This window comes from Achroia grisella, unplaced genomic scaffold, assembly GCF_030625045.1.
Source record: "Achroia grisella isolate CSIRO2021 unplaced genomic scaffold, CSIRO_AGI_Agris_v1 utg1847, whole genome shotgun sequence".
In the NCBI taxonomy this organism is placed as follows: Eukaryota; Metazoa; Arthropoda; class Insecta; order Lepidoptera; family Pyralidae; genus Achroia; species Achroia grisella.
The window spans coordinates 530741-558484 of record NW_026712687.1 but is presented as its reverse complement, the minus strand read 5'-3'; the positions used below and the strand labels follow the sequence as shown (position 1 = coordinate 558484).

General features: G+C 32.0%; 1 protein-coding gene across 1 annotated transcript in view; it reads right to left on the bottom strand.

Moving 5' to 3' along the window:
* The window catches only part of LOC131841560 (homeobox protein OTX1), a 66475-nt gene that overhangs the window by 15388 nt on the left and 23343 nt on the right, over positions 1-27744 (bottom strand). Inside the window, exon 2 of the mRNA XM_059189878.1 lies at positions 19556-19935. Coding sequence (XP_059045861.1) covers positions 19556-19808 — 253 coding nt within the window. The 5' untranslated portion in view covers positions 19809-19935. The remainder of the gene's footprint in view (positions 1-19555; positions 19936-27744) is intronic.

Here is a 27744-nt window from a genome sequence, read left to right as displayed (position 1 = left end):
AGTTGTGACAGATTACCGAGCCGGAAAGCTCGCCTACCCTTCGATTTTCCACCATATCTCTATGTAATAAGCGTCATTTTTAGGTACAGTTACGAAAGCGTATGCAATGAGTTATTTTATTACCATGATAATGTTGGTAGCAATGCGTTAGGGGTGTGCTAACCGAATTGTCGCAAATTGAAATTTATCTAATAAATTATTGGCTATTTCGCTGTAGTGGGAAATAGGGGTGGATGCGGTACGTTTACTACATCTAGTAATAATATGAAGAGGAAATAATTTATTATTGTTGTATGTTTGTAACAGATAAACTTGATCAAATAAAAAAAACTTCTTGAGGCATTCAATATTGTTAGTAGCTTAATTTTATTATGGTTTATACATCTATATACGATAGTTTATTATAAAAAAATGTATATAGAATATTCCTACTGCATTTAAGAGATTGAGTGCGTAGCGGTTTCTATGTTGATTGTCGCATGCCTAATCCTTGTTAATGTGTATACTTAGACCAATATTTATATAAAAGAGCAACACGCAAATTTTTTGCTCGTTTTTACTAAAATAAGTTTGCGATTCGAATGAGTGGTAGAATAAAAAATTGTGACTATTTTAAAGTAGGTAGTTATATTGAGTTTATTTGAATAAAGTTTATTTGAATTCCTATGTAATCTACATATTTTTTTTTGTAGGTACATGGAATGTAAGTGGTAAATGGAATCAAACTGACGGAAATTATCCAAAAACTCCCTTCTTACCTACTCTACCTTTACTGAATATAAAATTCCAGTACAACTATAATACTTAATAATACTACAATTCTGTTTGTACCAACTCTATATCACTCTCAGGCGGGAAGGAGATTATTAGTAATGTGGACTAATGACCCCATTGTTAGCAAGGCACCATGTCAGGTTGACCTCTACGCGGATTCCCCTGGAAACTACGTGAAAAATACCTAGCACCTACCTAAATTGGGCACTATAGGCTAACTGATCTGACCTCATGCTCATCCTGCCATCCTCTACTGGCACCCAGCCAGATAAACCGTTAGCGCGGGCGGGTGCACCATTCCATTATCATCCATAAAAAAAACATTCTCAATCATGTGTAAACACTTGAGGGCGTAACTGAGTAACTGCCGTGGGACAAGTAGTGCCGCGTGCCCACACTAGAGGCGATAGAGTCACTCCAATTTCTGTTATTTTTACCCCAAGCTCTAAAGATGGATAAATGGACGGTTACCGTTTACCATCAGCTACCGTTATTTTGTTTACTATACTAATTATTTATATTATTAACCGGGTCTTAACACGAACTAATTTTATGGCAAATAAAAGTATTTACCTCTCTCGACGTTTCGACTAGGTTGCACTAGCAGTGGTCACGAGCTGACTGGAGTAACAGCGATGTCAATGTAGATAGGTGACAGCAGTTTATTCATCTACCGTCACTAGATTGTTCAATGAAAGTTCGCGACACACAGCACTCACGGTATCCGTACACTTATTGACTATTGATGCTACTGAACTTTGCTTGAATTTATTTATGACTGGATTCCACGCAGATGATAATTTTAAGCCATCCTCTCTGTTGAAATTGGGATGTTTTTTAATTTCCATCGCCTCTCGGACCATTCGTGAGTAATAGTGGCGATCAGTAGAGGGAATACTATACTTATATATATATAATATATAAGAATACTATACTAATTACAAAATTTAAAATATTTTTATTCGTGTAGGTCTATTATAGACACTTATGATATGTCAAATCTACCGTTAGTTCGGAGTGATTTCGAGATGAGAAGAACTGACAAGAAACTCAACTTATATTCAAATAAATGTTGTAATATATTCAAGATTCCAAAAAAAAAAAAAAATACTGTCTACGACCCTCAAACCATTATTATCGAAGTGCAAGTGTGAATTGCTGAGTAAACAGATAAACAGCGGGTCGCGTGCGGGCCGCGTGTGGGCCACACTGCACCATGACTATACAAGTAGCTACGTACACTAGCCGTATCATACGGCGCTACCTGTTCTTTCGGGTTAACAATATCCTATTTGGAAGAATATTATATATACTAGTCGTGCACACCCGCGTGATATTTATAGCCTACCTAGAATAGAATAGAATAGAATAGAAAATCATTTATTCAAATTATTAAGCACTTTTGAATTCTATTTGTTTTTTATCTACTACTATTCTATTCTAATTCACACAGCGCCATCTAGACCCAAGTTAAGCTAACTAAACCTTGTGTTATGAGTACCAGATAACTGATACAAATACATATGAAGATACATTTTTTTCGTAAATACATATATATTATAAATAGAAAACACCGAGACCTATACAAATAATAATACTCATGAAAACAAATATTTTATCGTGCGAGGAATCAAACCAGCGTACATCGGAAGTAAGGCGGTGCTAAACCACTAGACGACCGAGACTCCGATATCATAGGATCAGCAATTATAATACAATTGACCATCGATCTGTGGGCCCCGTGTGTGAGATAACATTAAGTTGTACCCTCAGACCCCGAGGACGGAGGGCGTGAAGCGTGCACTCAACAAAAAACACAAACAAACACTAAAACAGTGTTGTGTTCAAACACAGTGTTGACTTTTCAATTAGCGTGAGACGAGACGGACAGACAGGGTGCGGGATGGGATTTATATGTAGATATCGTTATATATATATATTATACTAGCTTTGCTCGCGGTTCCGCCCGCGTTAAATTTCAATATATAAAAATATAGCCTATATGTTATTCTGATGCATAAGCTATATTACTGTGAAGTTCATCAAAATCCGTTCAGTAGTTTTTGCGTGAAAGAGTAACAAACATCCATACTTACAAACTTTCGCGCTTATAATCATGATTAAGATATTATAAACAAACTATACATATAAATAAGATGATGGATTATATGCCTATGGCTACCATTTACCATCGCACCGCTCACCATCGACAGGGAATTCAACCCCACACGTTGGAACCTAAGTGGTCTCGGACAGTGCGGTTTCAGAGGAGCTTCCTCCCGCGTACACTTACATTGTGGAATGAACTACCTATCGAGGTTTTCTCGTGAGACTACAGCATGGGGTTTTTCAAGAAGGCTATATTAAGGTTTCTTAAGGCATAACTGTTTATTAATCAGGCATACGGCCCATCTGATGGTAAACATTAATACGTGTTCCAGTCCCTAAAGACATTCTTGAAAATTCAAAATATCTTTATTCATGTAGATCCATTACAGACTCTTATGATATGTCAAATCTACCGTCAGTTCGGAATGATTTCGAGATGAAAAGTACTGACAAGAAACTCACGTTGTTTGTATGCAGTTTATTATGTGCATGTATACTGTTATATGTCGTCTAGCTATTCAAAGAGGGAACGCTGCCAGTATCTTCGGAACGTTGCCTAAAGGGACCCCTTTTAATAATATATTTTAGTCATCATATTATATTTATTTTTTTAAGCTTTTTAATTTTAGGTCCTTAGTTGTACAATTAGGTTATGTAAATACTAGTAATAATAAATATAAATATTTGCGTGTTGCTCTTTTAAATAAACTGTTATATGTATATCAATTTAATATATTATATAACTAGCTGTACTCGCGACTTCGTCCGTGTGGAATTTAACTTTATGTTTTTCGTATTTATCTTATATATAAAATTCTCGTGTCACAGTTTTTCGTTCCCATACTCCTCCGAAACGGCTTGACCGATTCCCATGAAATTTTGTGAGCGCATTGAGTAGGTCTGAGAATCGGCCAACATCTATTTTTCATCCCCCTAAATGTTAGGGGTAGTCCACCCCTAAATTTTTGTTTTATTCATATATATGTAGTAAAAAACGGTTTTTTCAATATTACAAACAGACAATCTAATTTTATTATATGTATACGTTTTATTTAATAAACTAAATCGTCATCGAGTATCTCTATACTTCCTAAGGTTGGCTGGTAGAGAATGCTAACAGCTTTAGCCCGCTAAAAATCAATAAAATTTAAATTTAAAAAAATCTGCGATAAACATATATATATAACTAAAGGTAAAGATACGTCAGTTTGTCAGTCTGTGTAACCCTCTACCCCGGGGGTGGACTTTATAGGCCCATTGCATAAATAAACATAGTGGAGTGTTAACATTCGCACACTCACTACTAGGGGGTGAAAAGCCTCCGATACTTTGTTACTAAACACTATGGTCTCGGTGGTCCAGCAATTTAACACACCGCCTTACATCCGATGGTCGCGGGTTCGATTTCTCGCACGGTACAAATATTTTTATTCATAAGTGTGATTGTTTGTATCAGTCCATATGTTTCTATATTTATGTCAGGTAACTTGTATTCTATTGACAGCCTTGGTGGTCTAGGGGTTTGATTCTTCGCACAGTACAAACAATTGTATTCGTGACTATTGTTTGTATCGGTCTGGGTGTTTTCTATGTATATTATATATTTATAAATAAAAAGTATATACATATTCCTAGTACCCATGACACAAGCTCTGCTTAGCTTGGGACTAGATGACGCTGTGTACTGTCCACAGATATTTTATTATTATATATATTTATGTTTATACTGCCTATGGAGGGAAGGTTATTGTTAGTAATATGAACTATTATACCATGTCAGTTTGATCTCCACGCGTTTTCCCCTGGAAATTATCGTGGTAAATTCCTGGTGAATTTGCTATATGAAAAGAATCATCAAATATTTTACAGTAGTACCAAAGATCTAGATAAACTTAATCAGTTTAAAGCAAATTTAAATTGCTATTTATATATTTAAACGGGTTTGAACATGAATAATTTTATGGTAAACAAAAATCTCTTTTAGTTTCGAAAAAAATTCAAAATGAATTCATAAACATAGGTTTACTTTATATACCTACTATAAATAAATATAAAAGAATTGAATATTAGTATGAAAAATTAGAATTATGTAAAATAGCGTCACAAAACAATGCCAAGCCAAATCATGCGCAATCTGCAGAATGTCTTCGTTTTAGCTACAGGCGAGTGATCACTCGGTAGGGTTGTCAGTAATGGGTTGTATTTTTTATATAACTGGAAACAATTCTTTTAGTTATATAAAAAAAACTAGCTTGCGGTCAAAGTCATCATATATGTATATAAAATTCTCTTCCAAAATGGCTTGACCGATTTTTATGAAATTTTATATATTTAGTAGGACTGAGAATCGGCTACTGTCTATTTTTCGTACCCCTAAGTTATAAGGGTTGCCCACCCCTAACATATTATTTTTATTTTTTCGACAAATTTAATTTTTTTTATAATGTGGCATTAAAAATACATACTTTTACCTTGGTATTTTGTGCATTGGAATTGTATAAATAAATAAATAATTTTAATATTAAACTTTATTGGAGTTGGCAACCTTAGGAAAGAACGAGGAGCGATACCCACTACACAGCGGGGGCCTGATAGACCGGCCGTAAACACAAGTGTGGATTTTCACACGCAACACTTTGGGGTTTTTCAATGGTGACATTGGAGGGTTGGTTTAGTATCCAAACTTTAAACCCTCAAATAATTTAAATGGGAATAATTTGTCTGTATATACGCGAAGAAAATAGATCTTTCTTTATTTTTATCTTCATCTTATATATAAAATTCTCGTGTCACAGTTTTCGTTCCCATACTCCTCCGAAACGGCTTGACCGATTCTCATGAAATTTTGTGAGCATATTGAGTAGGTCTGAGAATCGGCCAACATCTATTTTTCATCCCCCTAAATGTTAGTACACCCCTAAATTTTTTTTATTTATTTTAAGGCAAAACAATGTTTGCCGGGACAGCTAGTATAGTATAAAATGAAGTCGTTTACGCTGTCTGTTCGCTTAGAGCTTTTAAACTACACACCGGATATTAATACAGTTTTTAGCAATACATAGAATGATTCAAGAGGACGGTTTATATGTATAATACATGTACACCCGTGCGAAGCCGGGGCGGGAAGCCAGTAGGTAAACTAATATATGAAATTCTCGTGTCACAGTGTCAGTTGCCATATTCTCCGAAAAGGCTTAACAGATTATGATTAAATTTTATATCGGTAGGTCTAGAAAATATTGTTTATATATCAATATTTTTTTATATCCTTAAGCGATGAGGCCCAACACAATTTTTTTTGACAAAATCATTTATTTTATATTTTATCGTTTGACATTAAAAAATATATAACCCTAAATTTTCACCCCACTACCATCAACCCCTATTTTTGAACAGAGATTTTAGTATTTTAATTTACATGGCAAAACAACGTTTGCACGGCCAGCTACAGCTACATAATATAAATGTGACAGGTCATGTCTGTAGGTACTTAAAAGATGTTCATCTTATAGAACCAAAAAGGTAAAAATGATTGTAAGAATTTTTATCTGTTTGTCGGTGTGTGCTAATCTCAATAACTGCTTAACCGATTCGTATTGTGGTAATCTTATTTAGGTTATATTGATAAAACCTAAATTAGTAATGTTTGTTTGTATGTCAAACGTAAAACAGTACTTAGGTATATTTAGTAATATCATTTTTTATTAATATAATGTACTAAGTACTAACTGTGCTTGCGGTTTTACCCGCGAGTTTATAGCCTATGTGTCATACTTATGTATAAGCTATATTATCGTAAAGTTTCATTAAAATCCATTCAGTAGTTTTTGCGTGAAAGAATAACACACATATATCTCTATCTATCCATCCGCAAAGACAGACTCTTGCGTTTACAATTTTAGTAATATGTTTTAAACATTATTATAAAAAAAAAATATTAGCTTACTGCACTCCTTCGTATAAAGTTTAAATGTACCTTCCGTACACCTAAATTAGCGTAATTTCGATAAAAAAAACATGTATTTTTAATGGATTACAATGGAATGGTGCACCCGCTTGCGCTAACGGTTTACAGCGGCGGGGCACCAGTGGAGGATGATAAGATGAACATGAAGTCGGGTCAGTTAGCACATCGTGGTAAATTCATCAGGAATTTATATCGAGGGTTTTTAGGGGCGTACCGCGTGGTGGTCAACCTGACATGGCTAGCGATGGTGCCAACAATGTGGACTACATTTCTAACAATTCCCTTTGCTCTGTACTAAGTACTTGCTTAATGTATTAATATACACATTATCTCGCATTTTTTGTTCGAGCAATACTAAATCAACAGATTACACAAAACCATCCGGTTATCCCACAGACAAGACCATAATGCATTAAAACTTAATAGTTTTAACAAACAAAAAACTATGAGGCCTCAATCTACAGATCAAGTAGCAAATTATATTTTTAAAACAACCTACCGACTGACGTGTACTGATAACGGATGACGCTGACAAGAGCATTGCATTAAAAAAGTTAACAAGAAAAAATAAAACAAACATGGCCGCGCAAGATGGCGGGGCGTCAAAGGGCGCCGACACGGTAGCGGCTTTCCATTGGAATTCATAAATGATAAATTTAATATTATTTATGACGGTTTATACTTGTATGGAGCTGTTATTCCGATATTACAGATCATTCCGGTGTGACAGTGTTTTTTATTTTTATGGTCGTTGACGGAATGTGCTCTGTGGTAACGGTATCCGCTCGGGATATTAGTGAATGATGATGGAATGAGAATAGAGTCAAATCAATAAGTACATACGAATCAGAATTAACACCAATGTTTTCAGGGAGCAGCGTAGAATATAACTTAAAATTATTGCCATGTAAAACAAGTTACCATTATCAATAATACATTTCCCTCTTCAATACATTAACTTTAAAACATTGAGATAGATAGATAGATAATTTATGTTGTTGTCTGTTATGTGTCTGTATGTTGTGTTGTCAAAAAAATTTCTTAGACTACAGTCTATGAAATACATTACCGAATACATTCGGTATACAAAAATATATAATAAAATTCTTAATAGAAAATATATGGCCAGTACGTCAGCAATATTTTTGATTGAGATAGATAGATAGACAATTTATTTGCTGTTAATGATTTGAGACAGAATCAAGTTAGACTTAAATACTATTGCAGATGACTGCATAAAATATACCAATATAGAAACATTTTTTATAAAAATACAAAATATTTCTATACATACAGTTATTTTTATAGACGGCTGGCGGGGAACCAATGGAGGATGACAGGATGAGCATGAGGTCAGATCAGTTTGTCTATCATATACATCAGGAATTTATCACGATGGTTTCCAGGGGGAACCGCGTGGAGGTCAACCCGACATGGTACATTGCTGGCAATACCCTTCGCATTGTATTTATATATTATCTGTATCTATTTTTATAGTACACTATATACCTTTCATTTACTTAAAGCTTCGATCTCGTATGTTGTCTGTAAGAGATTGCTTTAAGCGGTAACGACGTCAACAGATATTATGTTATCTGTGTCAATAATAGGATATAATGCCTCAGACTACCCCATTAGGGATTATAATTGTGGAGATATATAATTCAGTTGCCTTATATCGAGTTATTAGATACTTACTAAGCATTTTATTTATAACTCTTTATTGCACCTTGCAGACAGAAGGTGGTGGATGGCGCAAGATGGATTGAATAAACATAAATAATAATAGTAATATATCATATATTTATATACACACACACACAATATAAATACATATACATACATTATACATAACATACATAAAATATATAATTAAAAATTAAAAATCTATACACAGTAATTATGCAGTATGCAATTAAGAAAGAGATAATTTAGTAGAAAGGAAGGATATCGGAAAGAGAATTTATTGAGAGAGAGATAGTGTGATTATACAGAGTTTTTATAAATGGCTAGTGATTACGATAAGTATTTGCATATTTTACGTATATATATAGTTTAAATGACTAGTACAAACAAGTGATTAGATCTTTTCTTTGTTAGTAGTCGGAAATTATTTTTTGAACAAAAATCGATTTAAAGTAATTTATTATTCTAGATATGAAAGTATAACATTGAACTATAATAAAACAATGAATTTACCTATCTATTGAACTGTTTTATACAGAATAGATAAGTTTATCATTTTCTAATAACTAATAGATTGTATTATCATCTATACATATAAATAAAATTGGAGTGTCTGTTTGTAATATTTATAAACCGTTTTTTACTACATGCATATGAATATAAATTTATTATAAAACAAAAAACACTATTTGACAAAAATACATTAAAATAACATTTTTTTGAATTTTTCTGTCTGTCTATCTGCCTGTTTGTTCCGGCTAATCTCGGAAATGGATCGATTTTGACGGGACATTTATTGACAGGTAATTGATGGAGTAACTTAGGCTTCTTTAAACAATCTCCGTCTTAGATTTCCCAATCACTCCACTTCCTTCTATTCAAAATCATTTTCTGTCCAGGCTGTTAGGTTGTGGAACTCGCTTCCCGCTCCTATTCGGCGCGCTCAATCTCTTGCTAGCTTTAAAGCATCAGTAAAAACTCATTTCCTTTCCCTTTAGTTCTACTTTTCCCTTTTCTTATAGTCCCTTTCTTTCCTTCAAACTTTTCATGGATATGTGTATTATTAAGTTTATGTATGTTTATGTAGGTATGTACATATGTATGTCTATATATATTTATGTATATTTGCATGTATTATTTATACCCATCTTAGTTGTGTTGTCATTTGTACCACCTACTCTTTTTCTTATATTTTCACTGTCTACCTAAAGGTTGCCTGTAAGAGATTGCTTAGCGATAAGGCCGCCTTTTGTACTCGTCATTGTTATACAAATTTGTATAGTAATTAATAGTTTCTGTAACTGGTGCAAAAAAGTGTAAAAATAAAAAAAATAAAAATACTTTTATTTTAGAAAAATTATTTTAATTTAGAAATATTTAAGATACCACGCGGACAGCTAAAACCTAATAAATTGTATTATCGTAATGAATAATATATATTATTATTCAGTTAAGTAGTTCATGTTTTCGCGGATTATCCAACATGTAATAGTGGTGACTTAATTTATAATTACGGTGTACTCATATTTGTTATCTGTACCGAGATTTTACATTTTCAACAATACAATATTTATGTGAAACAGCTACTCGCAAGGGCAAGTTCTTTGCTCATTCGTTTTGACTGAATCTGCTTTCCGAGGTGGAATAATTAAGTTACAATTCCAATAGAAAATTACGTTACATTATTACATTAAGTATATTTAACAGTAATAATAATATCGACGGTCTCGGTGCTCTAGTGGTTTAGCACACCGCCTTACTTCCAATGGTCATGGGTTCGATTCGTCGATCGGCACAAACGTTTATATTCATAAGTATGATTGTTTGTATCGGTCTGGGTGTTTTCTATGTATAATATGTATTTACAAAGAAAAATGTATCAATGTATTTATATCAGTTGTCTAGTACGCACTACACAAGCTTCATCTAGCTTAACTTGGGTCTAGATGGCGCTGTGTGAATTGTTCTGAGATTGTTATTATTATTATTGTGCGGTTATAACAGCTCCGTAAGTGTCCTATAAGTCCATCGCATATAAAATATGATAGTTAATTTAAGGTGACCGCATCGCACGACAACCGTCACTGACCTCGATTTCACGCGTGTGAAGGACTCTTTATTAAAAAAAAAAGAAGTTATTAAAAAAAAAACACCAACGCTCCCGGTTTCACTTGGCTGTTGGTATTTTTAGTATTGGTTTATGGTCAAACTAGTCATTATGGTTGTTGTAAAAATAACCTATTTATTGTCAAGTTCCAGTTGAATTTGTTCATATAAGACATTTTTAGTTCATGCAAGTTAGTTTTTATTTTGGGTATCCGGCCAGCCTTATGGACCTATTTATTGTCAAGTTACAGTTAAAATAATTTGTTCATAAGACATTTTTAGTTTATGCAAGTTAGTTTTTATTGTGTGTATACGGCACGCCTGATGGTGAAGCGGTTACCGTAAGCTTATAAAACCGTGCTTCATTATACGAATCTGATAGATACCAAAGAAATCCATGATTATTTGTATTTCAGACTGACTCTCCGTTGATATCTGCCTATCCCACCTTTAATTAAAGTCGTGATAGTATTTTTATATATTTGCTTAAACTCAAAGTAGATATATAAATAAATAAACAAATAAATTTATAGGAAAATTTGCTTTAATGTTTTTTAGATACAAAACTCAAATAGTGTCACTTGACACCGTCTGCCGCCCGGCGTGGCGCGTGACTCCTCGGATTATAAATGTTGGGTTTCTTTAATCGATACGTGTGGATACGTTTTGTTGTAGAATTGTAGACGACACGGGCATCGAACCGCACACTATCTATACGAATACTTGTACTTGTTTTTGTATATATTTACTAGCTACCGACCCCGGCTTCGCACGGGTGTACATGTATTATACATATAAACCTACCTCTTGAATCACTATATCTATAAAAAAAACCGCTTCAAAATCCATTGCGTAGTTTTAAAGATTTAAACATACATAGGGACATACAGACAGCGATAGCGACTTTGTTTAAACCAAGTATGTAATGATGATATCGTGGGAGAATCGAACCCTTAACCATTGCATGTTAGGGCATGTAAATCACTAGGCCAACAGGACCGTTAAAGCTTCATACTTGATAAGAGATATAACAGTTTAGAAGGTACTTATTTATTACCTACTAGCTGGTACCTTATTATTTTTAATTAAAAAAATCTAAAATTAAAAAATAGCCTAAGTTGCTTAGAACATTGGAGAGAGAGGAACAAAGTCTCGTCAAAATCAGTCTAGCCGTTTCGTGAAATTATAACAGACAGACGGATGATCTTGTTTAAAATAAATTTTTGATGTAAGTACTGTATACGTAATTTCATATGCATATAGTGAAAAGCTGTTAATTTGAAATTACAAACAGACTACAATTTTATTTAGAAATAGAATTAGAAATAATCTTTATTCAAATAAACTCATTACAAGCACTTTTGAATAGTCATATTTTGATTCTACCACTCATTCGGAATGCAGATTCATCACAAGAAGAATGAGCAAGAAACTTGTGTGTTGCTCTTTGTAATAGATGTTTTTTTATATAAATAATTTATTTGTAATAATAGATTTAGTTAGTACATATAGATACCTATATATATAAGTTAATACGAGGTTGATGTACAATCAATAACTAGGGCATTGTGTCAAATTGGGAAGCCATTAAAGTTTTAGGGACATTTTCCATGGACTTATGGAATTATGTCACCTACATGTTACAAGGGTGGATGACATCCTATAACTATTTTAATAATAATAACCCTGGACAATTTACACAGCGCCATGTAGTCCCATGGTAAACAGAGCTTTTGTTATGGGTACTAGACAACTGATAGAAATAAATACAATTTTGTAAATACATACATTATACTTAGAAAACACGCAGACTAATACAAATATTTGTATTCCGTGGATCTTATACTATCTGAATAATATAAATCTAACCCAAAAATATGAAACAAGGTTATAAAACATCAAACGAAAGAAAAAAAAGTTTCATCGTTTTAATTTTCGATATCAACAATGGAATTCTTACGTCCAGATCCTGCTTCCTGATTCCGATAGAAAATTGATACAGCGGAGAGAAAAAAAAATCAATTAATTATACGACCAAAGATTAAAAAAACCAACTGGCCGTATAAAACGCTAAGGGATAAAAAGGAAAAGTACAATGAAAAAAATGAATTTCAAAAAAAGAACGCCCAGCTGCCATCGTTACGCTGAGTAGCGTCTATGGCGCGAAAAAGATGACCCTATACGCATTTTGCGTGTAAACGAAAGAGAGAGGTATAGGATTAAAAGTGGAAGTTGGCGCGGATTAATTTTATTCCCGTATTAAATGTGTATTGGGCTTTAAATCTAATAGGTCGCAAGTCGTTAATTTTGTTTGTAATGTCGTTTTTATTGATATGGTTATTATTAGGAACCTTTTGATTTTCATGCTGCATCTAAGCCATTGAACTTCTACATTGTATAAAACTGTATCTGTCAGATTTGCTGAACAACGAAATAATATCACTTTTTTATCCACTAGTCACTAGTGTAACATGAAATTTTATCATTATTAATGTATTATCAAATCAAATTAAATCAAAAATAAATTATTTATGTAGGTCATGATCGTCAGGTTTTTAGTATCAATATTTTTTTCACCGACCAGTTCAGTACGCAGATTCAATTTAGAAGAACTAGATTCAAGTGTTTTCATTTTTTTTTTAAATTAAAAAGAATATCAAAAACCGCCTAAAGCAATCCTAACATCGCAAATTATGGTATCAATCTTATTCAGTTAGTTCTGTATTTCGAATTGTCATTAAAATAATAATAATTTGGACATTTCACATTGTACCAAGCTAAGCAGAGTTTCTTACTAGACAATTGATAGAAACACTTATACACCAATACAAAAACATACATAAATCGTATCATGTAAGGAATCGAACCCGCAACCGGAACAATAATATTACTTTATAAATTTCCTATTCTTTACACACGGATTACTTCACATATCTATATGGATAATGGATAATTTAATATAGGCAAACAAAATTTATACTAGTAAAAAAAACTTAAATGTATTTCTTATTTTTTGACCAATTAATTCTTTATTTACTAAAGATTGACTTAACTTAAGTTCTCTATATACCAATAAGCAAATTTTTTACAAATTTAAAGTAAATAATGTATATTTTTTATTATGCTTATGTACAAAACAGCTTAAGCTAAACTTAACCGTATCGTGAATTATTAATGATTACGTTATAAACTAAAACTTCCTACCTAATCATTAATAATTCGTACGTTAGAAACAAATTTACTTTTTAGTTTTGCCTGCGTGTTAACAGTAATGGAAGACATTTTCCAAAGGTTAGACTTCATTTAAAACAAAAATGAAAATATACACACACTATAAGTTTATAACATATATGTTTCGTAGAAATAATAGAGCAATATTAAAAACCAACATTTTATTTATGAATCCGTTCTCAAGTTAACAATAAATGTCAAAAAAATGGCGCGATAAAACGTTCCTTCCAGATCCATCCGAGTTGCGATAAAAAATACTGCAGTTTCGGAGAACAACCCTTTTTAGGATTAAAACGTTTTGTTTTTTATGAATCGAACAGTGGACGGATAATGTCCTTAGAAATTGTTGGATGGTAAGTACATATATACCTACTTACCTTACAATACAATACAAGAGGTAAGAAAACAAAATCGGCGATCTATGTTCGACGTTCCATTTTCGAAATGAAGCATTTTATTTAAAAAATAATAATAAATGGCTATTAACTTTTCACAAATAGAATCGATTTTTGATGAAAAAAATAATAAAAAAAATGCCTATAGTGTTTTCTAAATAAATTGTTTATGGAGTAAACTTGAAGTCAAAAAACATTTAGTACATTCGTACAATAAATATGAATAAAAGAAGATTTATTTTATAAGAAAAATTATTATTTTATAAGAAGAATTATGTGTGGTAGGAATCTTTGTGTGTGGTAATCTAAGAAAAGATTTGACAGATTTATTTAAATAATTTTTAGCTATACCCTGTTAGCCAAAGATGGCTACGTTTTAAGTTTAAATTTCGAATTTTAATACTATAATAGAAATGTGATGTCACAAAACCCCTCTTCTGAGGAAAGTGGGAGGGGTCCTAGGTTTCATTATTTTTTTACAAGAATTTTGTGACTCCTTTAACTTTCTGTCGACCCAATTTACAAACAATAATAAAATATTTCCTTTGCATTATATTAGTTTAGATATAATATTCATTGATATATTTTCGTCCACAAATGTTACTATTTTCAAGTAATATCTACCCACCATGAATACAGTAGCTATTCTTAGAAATAGAATATTCTAAGGAAACCATCTTTACATTTTGTTCATGTATGCAGAAAGATTCGCTGTATATTCGAACGCAGCGGTTTTCGAATTTCGAACTGCGTTCAGCCAGCGAGGGAGTCCTAATCCGACCGCTTCGGAGAAGTCCCTTTTGAATAAAGAACACCAAAAGATTCCACTTTTGAAATTCTTAATCTATGGTACTTTTATGTTGGCGTCTAAGAAAATAGAATAATTTGTATTTGGGTTATTGTTTATTGATTGTTATGCAGCATTTTAGACCATTGAGCAAATGAACACTACGTTTCGGCAGAACAACAGTAGGCAAGACCTATTTAGAAAAAAAATTTATATATCTATGACAACAGTTTGTTTTGAGAAGGATATATTTATTTCACATGTAAAATACGAATTGAAAATCATTTAAAACGAATTGGTTTTATATATAATAGGTGATATTTACCATTTACCATCAAATCTACCGTCAGGTCGGAACGTAATTTAAGCCGATGAAGAACTGGCAAGAAACTGATGTGTCTTTTCGAATATAATTACATATAAGCAGTAAAATATAGATTCATGTTTAAACATAATAAGGAAGAATATAGTGACCACCAGCATATGCTATTAGGTATATTTATATAAAAAAGAAACGATTTAATATCAGTCGTAAACCGATCAAAATTCCGCACGAAAAATGACGTTTGCGACCGCCATAATTGTACTCAACCATATTTTATGCTCAACGACCGAGAACATGAAAGTTTACTAATTAAAAATAACTTAATTCCATTAAATGAGGACCCTAAAAACCACATGCATCAAATAAAAAACAATACATAGCAATACGAACATCCAAACTCAAACTTGATACTAATTAAACCAACTAACAAGGAGCGATTTCCGATTCTCCCACATTTTGGGGGTAGCGTGGCAACACTGGTCCCCGGGGTGGGGGCATAAGCGGCTTACGAGGGGGCGAGCGGGCTGTTTTGATTATTTCCAAGGATGTCTTCTTGCTACGTAAATTATGCAACGCTTTTGCTTTTCAACGCTTCGTTGTTTTGACGTGATTTCTCAGCAGGTTGCTAGTTATGTCTGTTGCCAACTACATAAAAATGAATCCCTACTTTCCTTGGTCACGTCGTAACTTGAGTACGACTTAAACTATTTAATTCATCTGTTTTTTATCTAATACTACAGGTTTTTATCTAATAGCGACCCGTCCCGACTTCGCACGATACATTACAAATCTTCGAATGCCTCGCATATATTATACATATAAACTTTTCTCTGAATCAGTCTATCTATTGCTGAAAAGTTCATTAAAATCCGTTGCGTAATTTAAAAGATCTAAGCGAACAGACAGAGGAAGCGACTTCATTTTATATTATGTAAAATTATGTCATAGAGTTCATTATGGAACTCGATTAGACTCGAACCGGAATAGCAAAAACAATTTTTCTGAATTTTTTGGTATATTTAAGCAAGTCTAAGGATTAATATATAATTGTAAGCAATTTTTATACCCTTAGGTAATAAGTGTAGCCAGAAATACATATATAGCAAAACAACATTTTCCGAGTCAGCTAGTTGTTTTATACACAAAGTATAAAAAAACAATAAAAAAGAAGGATGGTTCTTACGGAACGAATTATGAACGAAGAAAATTGCGCAGTAAATTTGAAACGTTAGAAATTTTCACGAATATTTTAATTTTGCGGCTTTGGCAGTCGCGTCTGGCAGGTTGAATTAAATATTAAGATCAATCAGAGTAACGTCTGTTAGATATTATTGTTGTAATAAGTAGTCTGTTTAGTTTATTTGATTTTTTAAACAAGTTTTGGTCTGTTTTATGCTTTTTTTTTTAAGATTTAATCTGTGGTAACAGATAAACTAAAATATAATACAGACAGACTTTTCTATAGATAAAGTACTAGAAAATTTTTAACATTGGTAATAGCCTATCAATTGTATTATTTTCTTAGAATAAGTACTTACCTACTTAAATTAAAAAAAATATGAGAATCAACGATGTTCTTATTAATGTGATGGAAAATAAACGAACTTTTTCTGAAAATTTTATAATCTGTATTTGACTGAACACTTCAAACTGAAAATCGTTTCAGAGAGGTTTCTCTGAAATGAACTTGTTGGGTAATTTATATTATTATTTCTAATAACTAAACAAAATTCAAAATTAATTTATAATAATATGTTTTGTTATATTTCACTAAGTTATAAAGTATTTTAGATAGACAAGCACCTCAGGTAATCTATATAAAAGTTGATAAAATTATTACTAGATATCGATTTATTGTAATACAATAACAATAAACTATAAAAATAATATATTATCGCATTTTCATTTTATTAGCGTTCTACTATCTCTACATAACACAAAAGAATAAAAGCATAATAAAAAAACCTGTCTGTATATAAATGTGTATATAAATGAAACGAGCTGAGTTTCTTGTCAGTTCCTCTCAGCTCAAAAGCATTTCAAACTGACGGTAGATATGACATATCATAAGAGTCTGTAATAGACCCACATGAATAAAGATATTTAGAATTTTGAGTTTTTATATTTAGTTATTATTTTATTCATGTAGATCACATGAATAAATATATTTTAATTTTAATTAAAATACAAAAGTACTTTCATATGTAATTTACGTACACCTATATGTTACATCAAATCAGAGGTAGACTCAGATAAGTGCTTAAAAATCGTCACTATTAAATATACTAAATACTGCAACAGAATCAAATCGTTACTGAAACGTCAACCATGCATTCGCTTCACCATCAAAAACGGGCAGCGCTATCTGAGGCAAGCACTGAACTCTGCCGCCAGTGATGTATGCTAATTGAAATGTCATGATGTAATTTTTTAATACACAATAATACCAATGCAAGATAGAATGATATCTCGCATTTCAGTATCAAATATTAATGTCTTTTTAAAAGTTATTGATACAATATTAAAAAGTCGTAACTGGTAGCGTAGGTGGGCCGCCGAACTGTTGACTTGTAACGACGTTGTAACACGTTTCTAATTGATATTTACGTATATTTAAACGTACTGACAAACTGTTTCTGTGTAATGCGGACTTAATAGATTTTTAATAGTTAAGTAGCTTCCGGCTATGCTCATGTTTTCAGAGTAGGAAGGTTAATTTTGTACCTATCTCCGTCCGGGGTATTTCTCTATCTCTTTCTCGCATGTATAAATATAGATAATTTATTAATACATACATACAAATAAGACAAAGTGGGGTTAATTGCACTATCTATAAGTCAAGGATGACGGGCTAGATTTTTATAATCTGTTTGTCTACGTCTCAAATATAAGAATAAATATTTAAAAAACTATGAAGATATCATTTTCTCGTAATATTTGTATGGAACGGGTTATTCGATGAAATTTAAAGAACAAATTGATTTATTTTTAAGAATATTTGGGGTGGAACGAACTTTGATAGGTCAGCTAGTGTATGTGTTATATAGTGCTAGTGTGTCATATAAAAACAATCTTTGTTTATTGTTTTCTATTTTATGTGCTACAACACCTTTTGTTCTATTATAAGTAAATAAAAAAAAATTGCTTGCATAGTTTCATACAAACATTATATTATTCTAAATGACTCGAGCTTGATTACTGTTAAAAAAGTCTGATAGAGTTGTAACATTATTTTTTTAATCAGCACAAATTTCTGGTATATATCGAATTTTAATTCACGATCATTGAAGTTTTGAGTCGGGAAGTGAACCCCTATAGCCCATCACGCTGTCAGACAAAATGCGATCCTGTCATTTGTACGCGTTCCAAATTCATTTTTATTTCTTTTTTCATTATCATGAGCCTTATTATTTTTGGTTTGAGTTTATCACTGGCCAGTAATCTTAATAATATAACAGTTATTTTTGCATTTGCTAAAGACAACAAACGAGAAATTCTACTTACGCTTGAATTTAAATTTCGAATTAAATTTCAAATTCTAAGAAGTTGTAATAATATTCATCTAAATACAAATTACGCGCAATAAGTAAATAAATATTATTTTCTTAAAACCAGTTGTTAAATTGTTGATTAAATATTGTTATAATTCTTGATTATATCTAGAGGATACCTATTGTAGAAAATTATTGGAGTTTCTATGCTTTGTTCCAATACTTTTAACAATAAAAGGAATGGAGGCAAGACAATTGAGTCTTTAGAAATGGTAACGTATGATAATGATATTGGTAGAGTTTGTAGAATACAGTGTGCCGCTTGTGAAGGCGACTACAAGCGGCACACTGTATTCTAAAATGTCCATGATGCTGTTTATTACTATATCAATAATTAATAGTATTATACAGCCTTACTACTTTACAACAAATGTATTGTCAACTGGATTGCGATTCCAGTTACATAAAAAATGAGATATTTGTGCATAGACAAAAAGTGGTGCAAACCAGTAAAAACATAAAAACACAGTCACTTAATTACTAAATATGGAAACTCTCAACTGTTAGCTATCAAAATGACATTAATGCCCCATCCGTGAGACTAATTACAAGACTCACAGATGAGGCTATAGTGTCCGAGGCCAATAATTGGCTCCTTCGCAAATAAGAGGTTAAGTCACTTACCTTGGGGAAACCCGACAGCTTCCAGGCCATGATGCGTCAGTCCAAACGGCCCCAAGCTCCCCAAAGGCCCCGGTCCCATCCCCATGTGATGAGCGCTGGAGTGGTGCGCGTAAGGATTCTGCGCGAGAGGCGACGGTTGCTTCAAGTAGTGGAAATAGTGGTGCAGTGGCGTTGTAGAGTGGTGCGCTTGTGGCGCAGCTGGCCCAGTCGCTGTCGGGCCAGTAGCTGTCGCCGAGTTAGTTAATAACGCCATATTGCTATTGTCCGCCGTAGGTAGTCACCGCAACAGCCTCTTTCGTGTGTGTATCGACATGGTCGATGTCGTTTTTTATAACGTTGCACAATTAATTTGGACCGGCGATGGCATTTTTATGGTTGGTCTGTAACAAGCGGAGAATTATATTAAAAATAAAAAATAAATGTCAATAAAATTTCGAACGGGTTGCCCGATTAATATGTTAATTTGGACATTGTTGGTAATAATTTGAATGGTGTGGTTTAAAAATAATAAATAATACAATAATACAAATAATGTTTTACAGAATGAAAATGAAAATAATTTTAAAACTTTTATAACAATTACGTACAAAATGTTGTCAGAATTATTGTAATGTAATGCACAATGAACTATATAGCGATTTTAACAACATTGAAGAAAAAAAATTGTTATTTATTTTAACGTTTTGATGACAATTTTAATTGGGTACAATAAAAACAAAAAGCAAAAGAAGAAATTGATTATATTGTACTTAATGTATTGCACTATGGAATTGATAATTTTCAATTGTTACCTCATACATGTCTAAATTAAAAGTTACAATAAGAAAATAAAAGTACGTATATGCAAATTGTACAACATCATATATTCATTAAAGATGAACTTTTACCAAATGATAGGTACTTTCATAGTTTGCTTTAAGCATCTTAAAACTTAATTCATATTCTACAGAGTTTTGTAGACAACAAGTATAAGTTTCGTTAAAAAGAAATTAAAATAGCTTCAAAAATTTTAGGAGTTTAACAAATAATATCTAATTTTAAAAAACAAAAACCTATGTGTATATCCATACAAGACACCTACATTGCTTTGGTCAGAAATAATAAACGAATCACGTAAAATCCGACAGGGAAAGTATGGAAACGTTAGATTTAGTATTAGTTATCTCGAAGACAATATTCATTAAGATATCCTGACTAACTTTATTTAATTGTATTTAATGTAGTTATCCCAGTTTATTTTGCAATAAATGCAGAAGTAGATCTTATAATGCTGGAAATTGATATCTATAGAACGCACGCTACTATCAGACGCGGCTATAATCTCTAAACTATAAAGTAGATGAAATGTTGATCGCTCAAGTTTCGCATTATATTAAATTTCTATAGCAAATAGAGTAAGTAAATTGCAGTATCGTTAGAAGTCAATAAATTCTTATAAAAAGTGCGCAAGTGAGCGTAATACATTTGTATTATTCACGGCTCATTCGACATTTAATAACTTCTCTTCATGCAATAGAACGCTTGTCAGTATCAATTATAAGCAACGATGCTCGCATTTTTTTATTCAATCTAACTATTTTACAATTACCAACCCCGGCGGTAATTTTCTTCGCTATTGCAACACAGCAGTTTAAAAAATAAATAGTCTCACACGTGGAACGCCTTCCAAATTTGAAATTTGAATGGAACATTCGTCACGACTCTGACGATGCATCCTTTGAGGATTCGAATTGCAAAATTCAAAAGTTTTTTTATTCTTTTGTTGGCAAAGGTACGTAGGTACATGTTTACAGACATTTTGTCACGTTTATTTTTTTTTCTGCATGTTACCTGAGGTTTCTTTCGGTAAATTGAGGGGCTATGATCACGCTTGTGATTCCTTTGTGTTGAAAAAAAATGACGAGCTATATCAAAGTGATGACATATTATTATAAGAAATTGTAAGTGTAGATATCAGATATGATACGATACGTATGCGTAACGATTTAAATACATTGTTTATTTTACAATGAGTTTGTAAATATGTAGCAAATACCTAAGTTTTTAATTCACCTGAAATAGCTAACGAAACTGACGGTCCGCCATGTAAACACATTCCAATTTCAAATTCGAATGTTCTATACCGTCAGTGTACTTTAATTTGAAATTGGAATTTAAGTTTATCTTTTTTATTAATTGCGGCAACTTATCGACTATAGTGTTATTCGCTCAAAAAGTTACTAGACAATAGATTTTTTTTCACAGATGTGACAGAAGCAAAATGTGTTATTGTTTGTTGAATTAAGAATTTGTAGATGTAATTAAATGTAATTTTACCACTCTAGAATTAAATTGTTTATTATCAACATTTTCCGTAGTGACTCATTCCGTACTTATTATAAAAGCCCTTAGACATTTTTGCGAAAAAAAAAAACGAAACATTGTCACTTTTAGCGGCTGCTAATAGACGTCAGTTCTCGGAAAACCGCACTTTGTACTTTCCTGAGCCACCTTGGATCTGTCAACAAAAGATTATCCTGAATCCACCGATAGCATCTATTTAGTAATCCGCAACGCTGTTTATTAACGACTCTACTACGTTGGAAATAAAGTTGCAAATTGTTGGAGATTTATATATTTTTTTAAGGATTTCTGGTCGAGTGAAATTATGCTTTCTGCGGCACATCCTTGAAAGGTGTTCGATTGTGTAAGGGGCAGAGTTTGCTTGAAAAGTCTTTAATGTCGGCCGTTTACAACTGTTTTCGCGTCAACAACTTTTACGTTTTTATTATTCTGCCTCTTTTAATTTATATTATTGTTAAAATAAATAGATTGCTAGATACAGAATGAAAACATTTTCTTACGTTAAAGGAATTTTTTTTACTTTTGTGTGTGTTGACTAAAAGATAACGAATACCAAATAATAATAATTTATTACCACGACTGTTGTACCACATAGTGTAGTCAGAGGCATTGTCGATGTCACGGTAAACGCAACACTTGACATGCCCATGTTTCGGATACTGTCGTCCTTCATAATAATTTTGGTTTGTTATAGATGTTATCTTTCAACGGAGAGTTGGTTAGAAGATAGAAAGATACAAGTTTTTTGTCGCGCACATCTGAATTCACGTCCTTTAATGATTAGGCAATAGAATATAATATTGAAACATTATGACGAAGAGTTTCCCAACGAATTAAGTCTGTAAACCATTTCGATAATAAAAAGGAATTCATATATCTGTTCCTCATTTGCGAAGACATCGCGTAACATACGTACATATAAATAATTTCGATTTTATACAGTATGTATATATTTCTATACATTTTCGGCTAATACAGACAATTTTCTAATATTTTATTTAAACTTTTTATTTTATGAAGATCTTCCGTATATGTAAGTAAACTACATTGTCCTTTGCCTCGATATTTCAAATAAAAAAAAAAGCAAACCGATCCGATGACAAACTCTATCGTTGAAAGATTCCAATTCACAGTTTCCCCCTAAAAAGGCGGTGTCAATAACGCCAAAAATCTATTTGTCGGCGCGCAATGAACGGCTATAAATAATATCGCAACGCAAACACCGTCCATATTGTGCGGGGCGCAGGAAAACAAACATCTCTCGCCCTTGCCAATGTAATTATTCGTTATGTTTGCGCAGTTGGCAACAGTGGCTGTCGCTGTGACAAATTCACAACGCGCGCAATTTAATGTTCCATTTTTAAAATATTTTATAAAATGGAGTATTAAATCGCGACTTTACCTTTGTCTTATACGATTTTATAAATTAAATGGATTTTTTGAAAATGGAACATGACATAGCGCCTTTACCTTTGTCTTATACCTACGGTTTTAAAATTAAAAAGATTAAATTCATTCGAATAAGGCGCGTAACTTGGCGAGAGAAGTAAGAGAGGTAAGTGTCCACTCAGACTATTTTGTAGGTATGAAATGAACTTTTATAGATTTAGATATTATTTTGCAGAGAAAGATCAGCGGTGGTTATGTATTCGCGCTAAATATTTGTAATATAACCTACACTAATAGTAGCAGATTTAAATAAAATAATATAGGTACCTACCTAAATCTATGAAGTAATAAACATGTCTTTAGCTACAACGGTAAAGTTTTGAATATATGATTTTATTTATGCTACGTAGGTGGCAAACAAGCATACGGCCCATAGGATGATAAATGGTTACCATAGCCTATAGACGTCTGAAACACCAGGAATGTCGCGCGTTGCCAACCCTTAAGAAACATTAATATAACTCGAAGAACCCCATGCTGTAGTCTCATGAGAAAACCTCAGCAGGTAGTTCATTCGACAATCTAAGTGTACGCTAGAGGAAGCTCCTCTGAAACCGCACTGTCCGAGACCACTTAAGTTCTAGCGTGTGGAGATTTGATTAGGACTAAGAATTTTAAAATATTGATTTGATGTTCCATTTTCAAAAAAATATTTAAAAAATGGAACATCAATCGCGTCTTTACCTTTGTCTTATACGGTTTTAAAATTAAAAAGATTAAATGCATTCGAATAAGGCGCGTAACTTGGCGAGAGAAGCAGGTAAGTCGATTTTGATTAGGACTAAGAATTTTAATATATTTCCATCCTCTAAAATTACACACAGATACGAGTATATCACTAAAACCGAAAGTTAACCCATCATATTGTGACAAAGACGTTAATTTCGGGCGTGATAATTGCCCACTGGGGTCGGCCATTGTGACAAATTTCTCGCATCGGAACACACTATTAACTATTTCAATGGGTATGTTGTGTTTTTTTCTATATTTCCGAGTAACCATTTGTCGTGGAACCACAATAAGGCATCTTTCGGCACTTTTTGCGCGCCAGCTTAGCACTTGAATGGGAGACCGAGTTCGTTTTCTATATACGCATATACCTACGATCTACTCCATCTAAAATTATTCTAAAAACGAAATAATTTTTAAAAATAGAACCAATTCGATTCTATTTTTGAAAATTATTTTATTATTATTATATATATTAAGACGATTTTAGTATAAAATTAATTATATTTTTGAATCGAAAATTATTTAAATTACCTAATTTATAATTTGGCGAATACATGAACTGGTATCTAAAAGAGTTTTTAGAATAAATATAATTCTATTTTTGAATAGAATATTATTTACTTAATTTCATAATTTGTAAATGTAATTTTGTGGAATGTAATTTTGTAATGTAATGGAACAGTAAATAGGTTAGGTATTTCCGTTGTCCTTTTCTATCGGCATTTCTCTATATTCACATTTGATAAAACTTTTAAAAAAGGCACTTAACATACTTTACTTTAAAAATGTAATCGTAGGTAAGTGTATAACAAATAATAACAATAATGTTGTCAATACAAATAAAAAAATTGCCAACAAACTAATTTAAAACTTAATTTAAGTTATATTAAGTGTTTTTGTTTTTTAGTTTAAGTGATATTTTGTACCTAATGTTACAAAATATCTACTTAACTAAACGAAATTATGATATCTATTTATTCCATTGTCAATTATTAAATATGTATTTTATTTGTTAGGTTGTATTTGACTGTAATTTAATTGAACATTTGCAAATTAAAATACAATATGGCTGACGTGTCGAATCGAATATGTAAAGCAACTTTTTACATTTTTTGCATGTTAAACTAAATATGAAATGTTTATAATATATCACTTAACACCCATTAATAATATTTATAGCTGAAATATTGTAATATTCACGTCAACAGTAGCAACGAATATTTATTTTCTTTATTCGAACACAAAAAATAAATATGTTATTGGACACGCATGTTTAGGACGCAGCCCCAACACAGTCCATTGTTGTCTATGACAGTTCGCTAAACAGACGCGCACTGGAATCCATTTTGAATGCACATTTGAAATTGGAACGTCTCTATTTCTAATTTTGAATTTAAATTTGTGTGTTGTTGATATTATACTTTTTTTGCGTTATATTATAGTCCAAGATACTTACCAGTGTGCTTTATATTATAGTCTAAGATACCAGGTCTTGTTCTGCTATGATTTATCATATAACTAGTTTGTAACGTTTACAGCGTTTTTTATATACAAGATAGCCTATATGTTCGTCATGATACAATATATCTTTATGTTTAATTTAATTAAGATCCGTTCAGTTGTTTTATAGCAAAACGGTAAAGGTAAACAGACAGATATACTTTCCGCATTTATATATAAGAATTGTCTTTAAAAACAAGGTTGGAAGATTCTAATATAAATTTATATAGGTCATGATTTTTTTATAGAATAAATTATTATACAAAGTAATTCTCAAGAGGACACAAAACAATTAGACGCCGGCCCACTGTGCGTATCGTAGTCGCGACTAGGGTGACCTACTGTCCCTATTTAATTGGGACAAACCCAAAACAATAAATACAGAGCCATTCCCCAACTAAACAGAGCTTGCATTATGAGTATTGAACATAGAATAAAATACTTATTAACTGATAGAAATACTTAAATACCTACCTATTATTATTTTTTAGAAGTATGCAATATTCATAGAAACCACTCAGACACAATTAAAAACAGAATTATACTGATGAATACAAAATGCTTATACAGTGTTAGAAATAGACGCTATATATCTAATATATATAATAGATTTAGATTTTTTACATCACAACGCGATACAAACGTATTCGTGACTATGATTGTTTTATTGCTCTGGGTGTTTACTATGTACCTATAGGTATTATGTATTTAGAAAAAAATAAATACTTCAATTCTTTACGTACTGTCTCAGCTTAGTTTTGGGCTAGATGGCGAGTGTAAGTTGTCTACAGTAAAAAAAAATCATTTTTTCAGCTCTATATTTCTGCCCGTCCTATTCCCGAAAATTTCAACATTAGTCATGGTCAGCCTAGTCTCAGCGCACTGTGGGGCAACTGGAATACATCAGACTAAATGCTAAAAGGAAATCAGTTGTCTCCCTAGGGACGTAACCGGATAGCCTCATTACTTGCACAATGACTGCGTAAATGCAGCTATACTCTATGGGCGGTGGGCGAGGTTACATCAAAATAATAAACATCGTATTATCGACCACCATAGCAGCACTGATTTGTTCTAAATTCAAATATAAAATAGGTACATATAAACATCGTATTATCACCAACACAGCAGCACTGTTTGTTCTAAATTCAAATTCAATATATGTAGCTAACTTTCTTTTATGTAACTAGAAATAGAAATAAATATTTATTATCGACCACCACAGCACAGTGAGGATGTTCTAAAATAAAAATTTAAATATACATACTCTGTAACTAAGTGTTTATGTGTGAAGTAAAAATAAGTATTATGGAATACCACAGCACAGTGATAATGTGTTCTAAATTCAAATTTTAATTGTAGTATCTATGTAGCTATTTTTATGTAATAAATAAGTATCTAGGTATTATCAACCTGGCGGTAGATAATAGCTCGGTGTTGATATGTGTTCTATTTTCAAATTTTAAATGTAAGTAGTAGATATATACCTATTTTTTAGGTAACTGTAAGTAGAAATGCTTATTATTAACCACCATAGAATAGAGCTGTGATATGTGTTCTGGATACAAATTTTAAAGCAAATCTTAAGTTAATAAATCTAGCTACCTTTTTATATAATTGCAATAGTAGCAAGAACTAGTTGCAATTGTACACAGTTCTGCGTCTACCTTTATTTTTTAAAATATAAATAAAGTTTTTTTTATGTGACTGGAAACACAAATATTCAGACGGTTCACCTAGTGGTAACGGTTGCCTCATGATGTGACTTAAGGTTTATAGAAAACGATTACCGGTAGTGCCATATACCTATTGTAGGTATCATTATTATTAGGAATAGATTTGTTCAGGACAACTTCGATCGCATTATTAAGGGTAACTCAAAAAGTAATAGTGGTAGTAGTCAGATCTTGATCATTTTTATATAAAACTTGAGAAGCAATAATAGGCATTAAAATAAAAAAAAATATATAAAAAGAATTACCTACAAAAAACTTTCCTTGTTTAAAGTTGTCAAAGTATTTAGAACCATATTAATATAAAAAATATAAGATGTTAGTACACTTATAAATAAAAAAGAATCATCGAAATAAAAATAAACGTTTTTTTGAAGTCGGTCGGAGAAGTATTTAGGACCAAACGTGTACAATACGTTGCACCCCAACAAC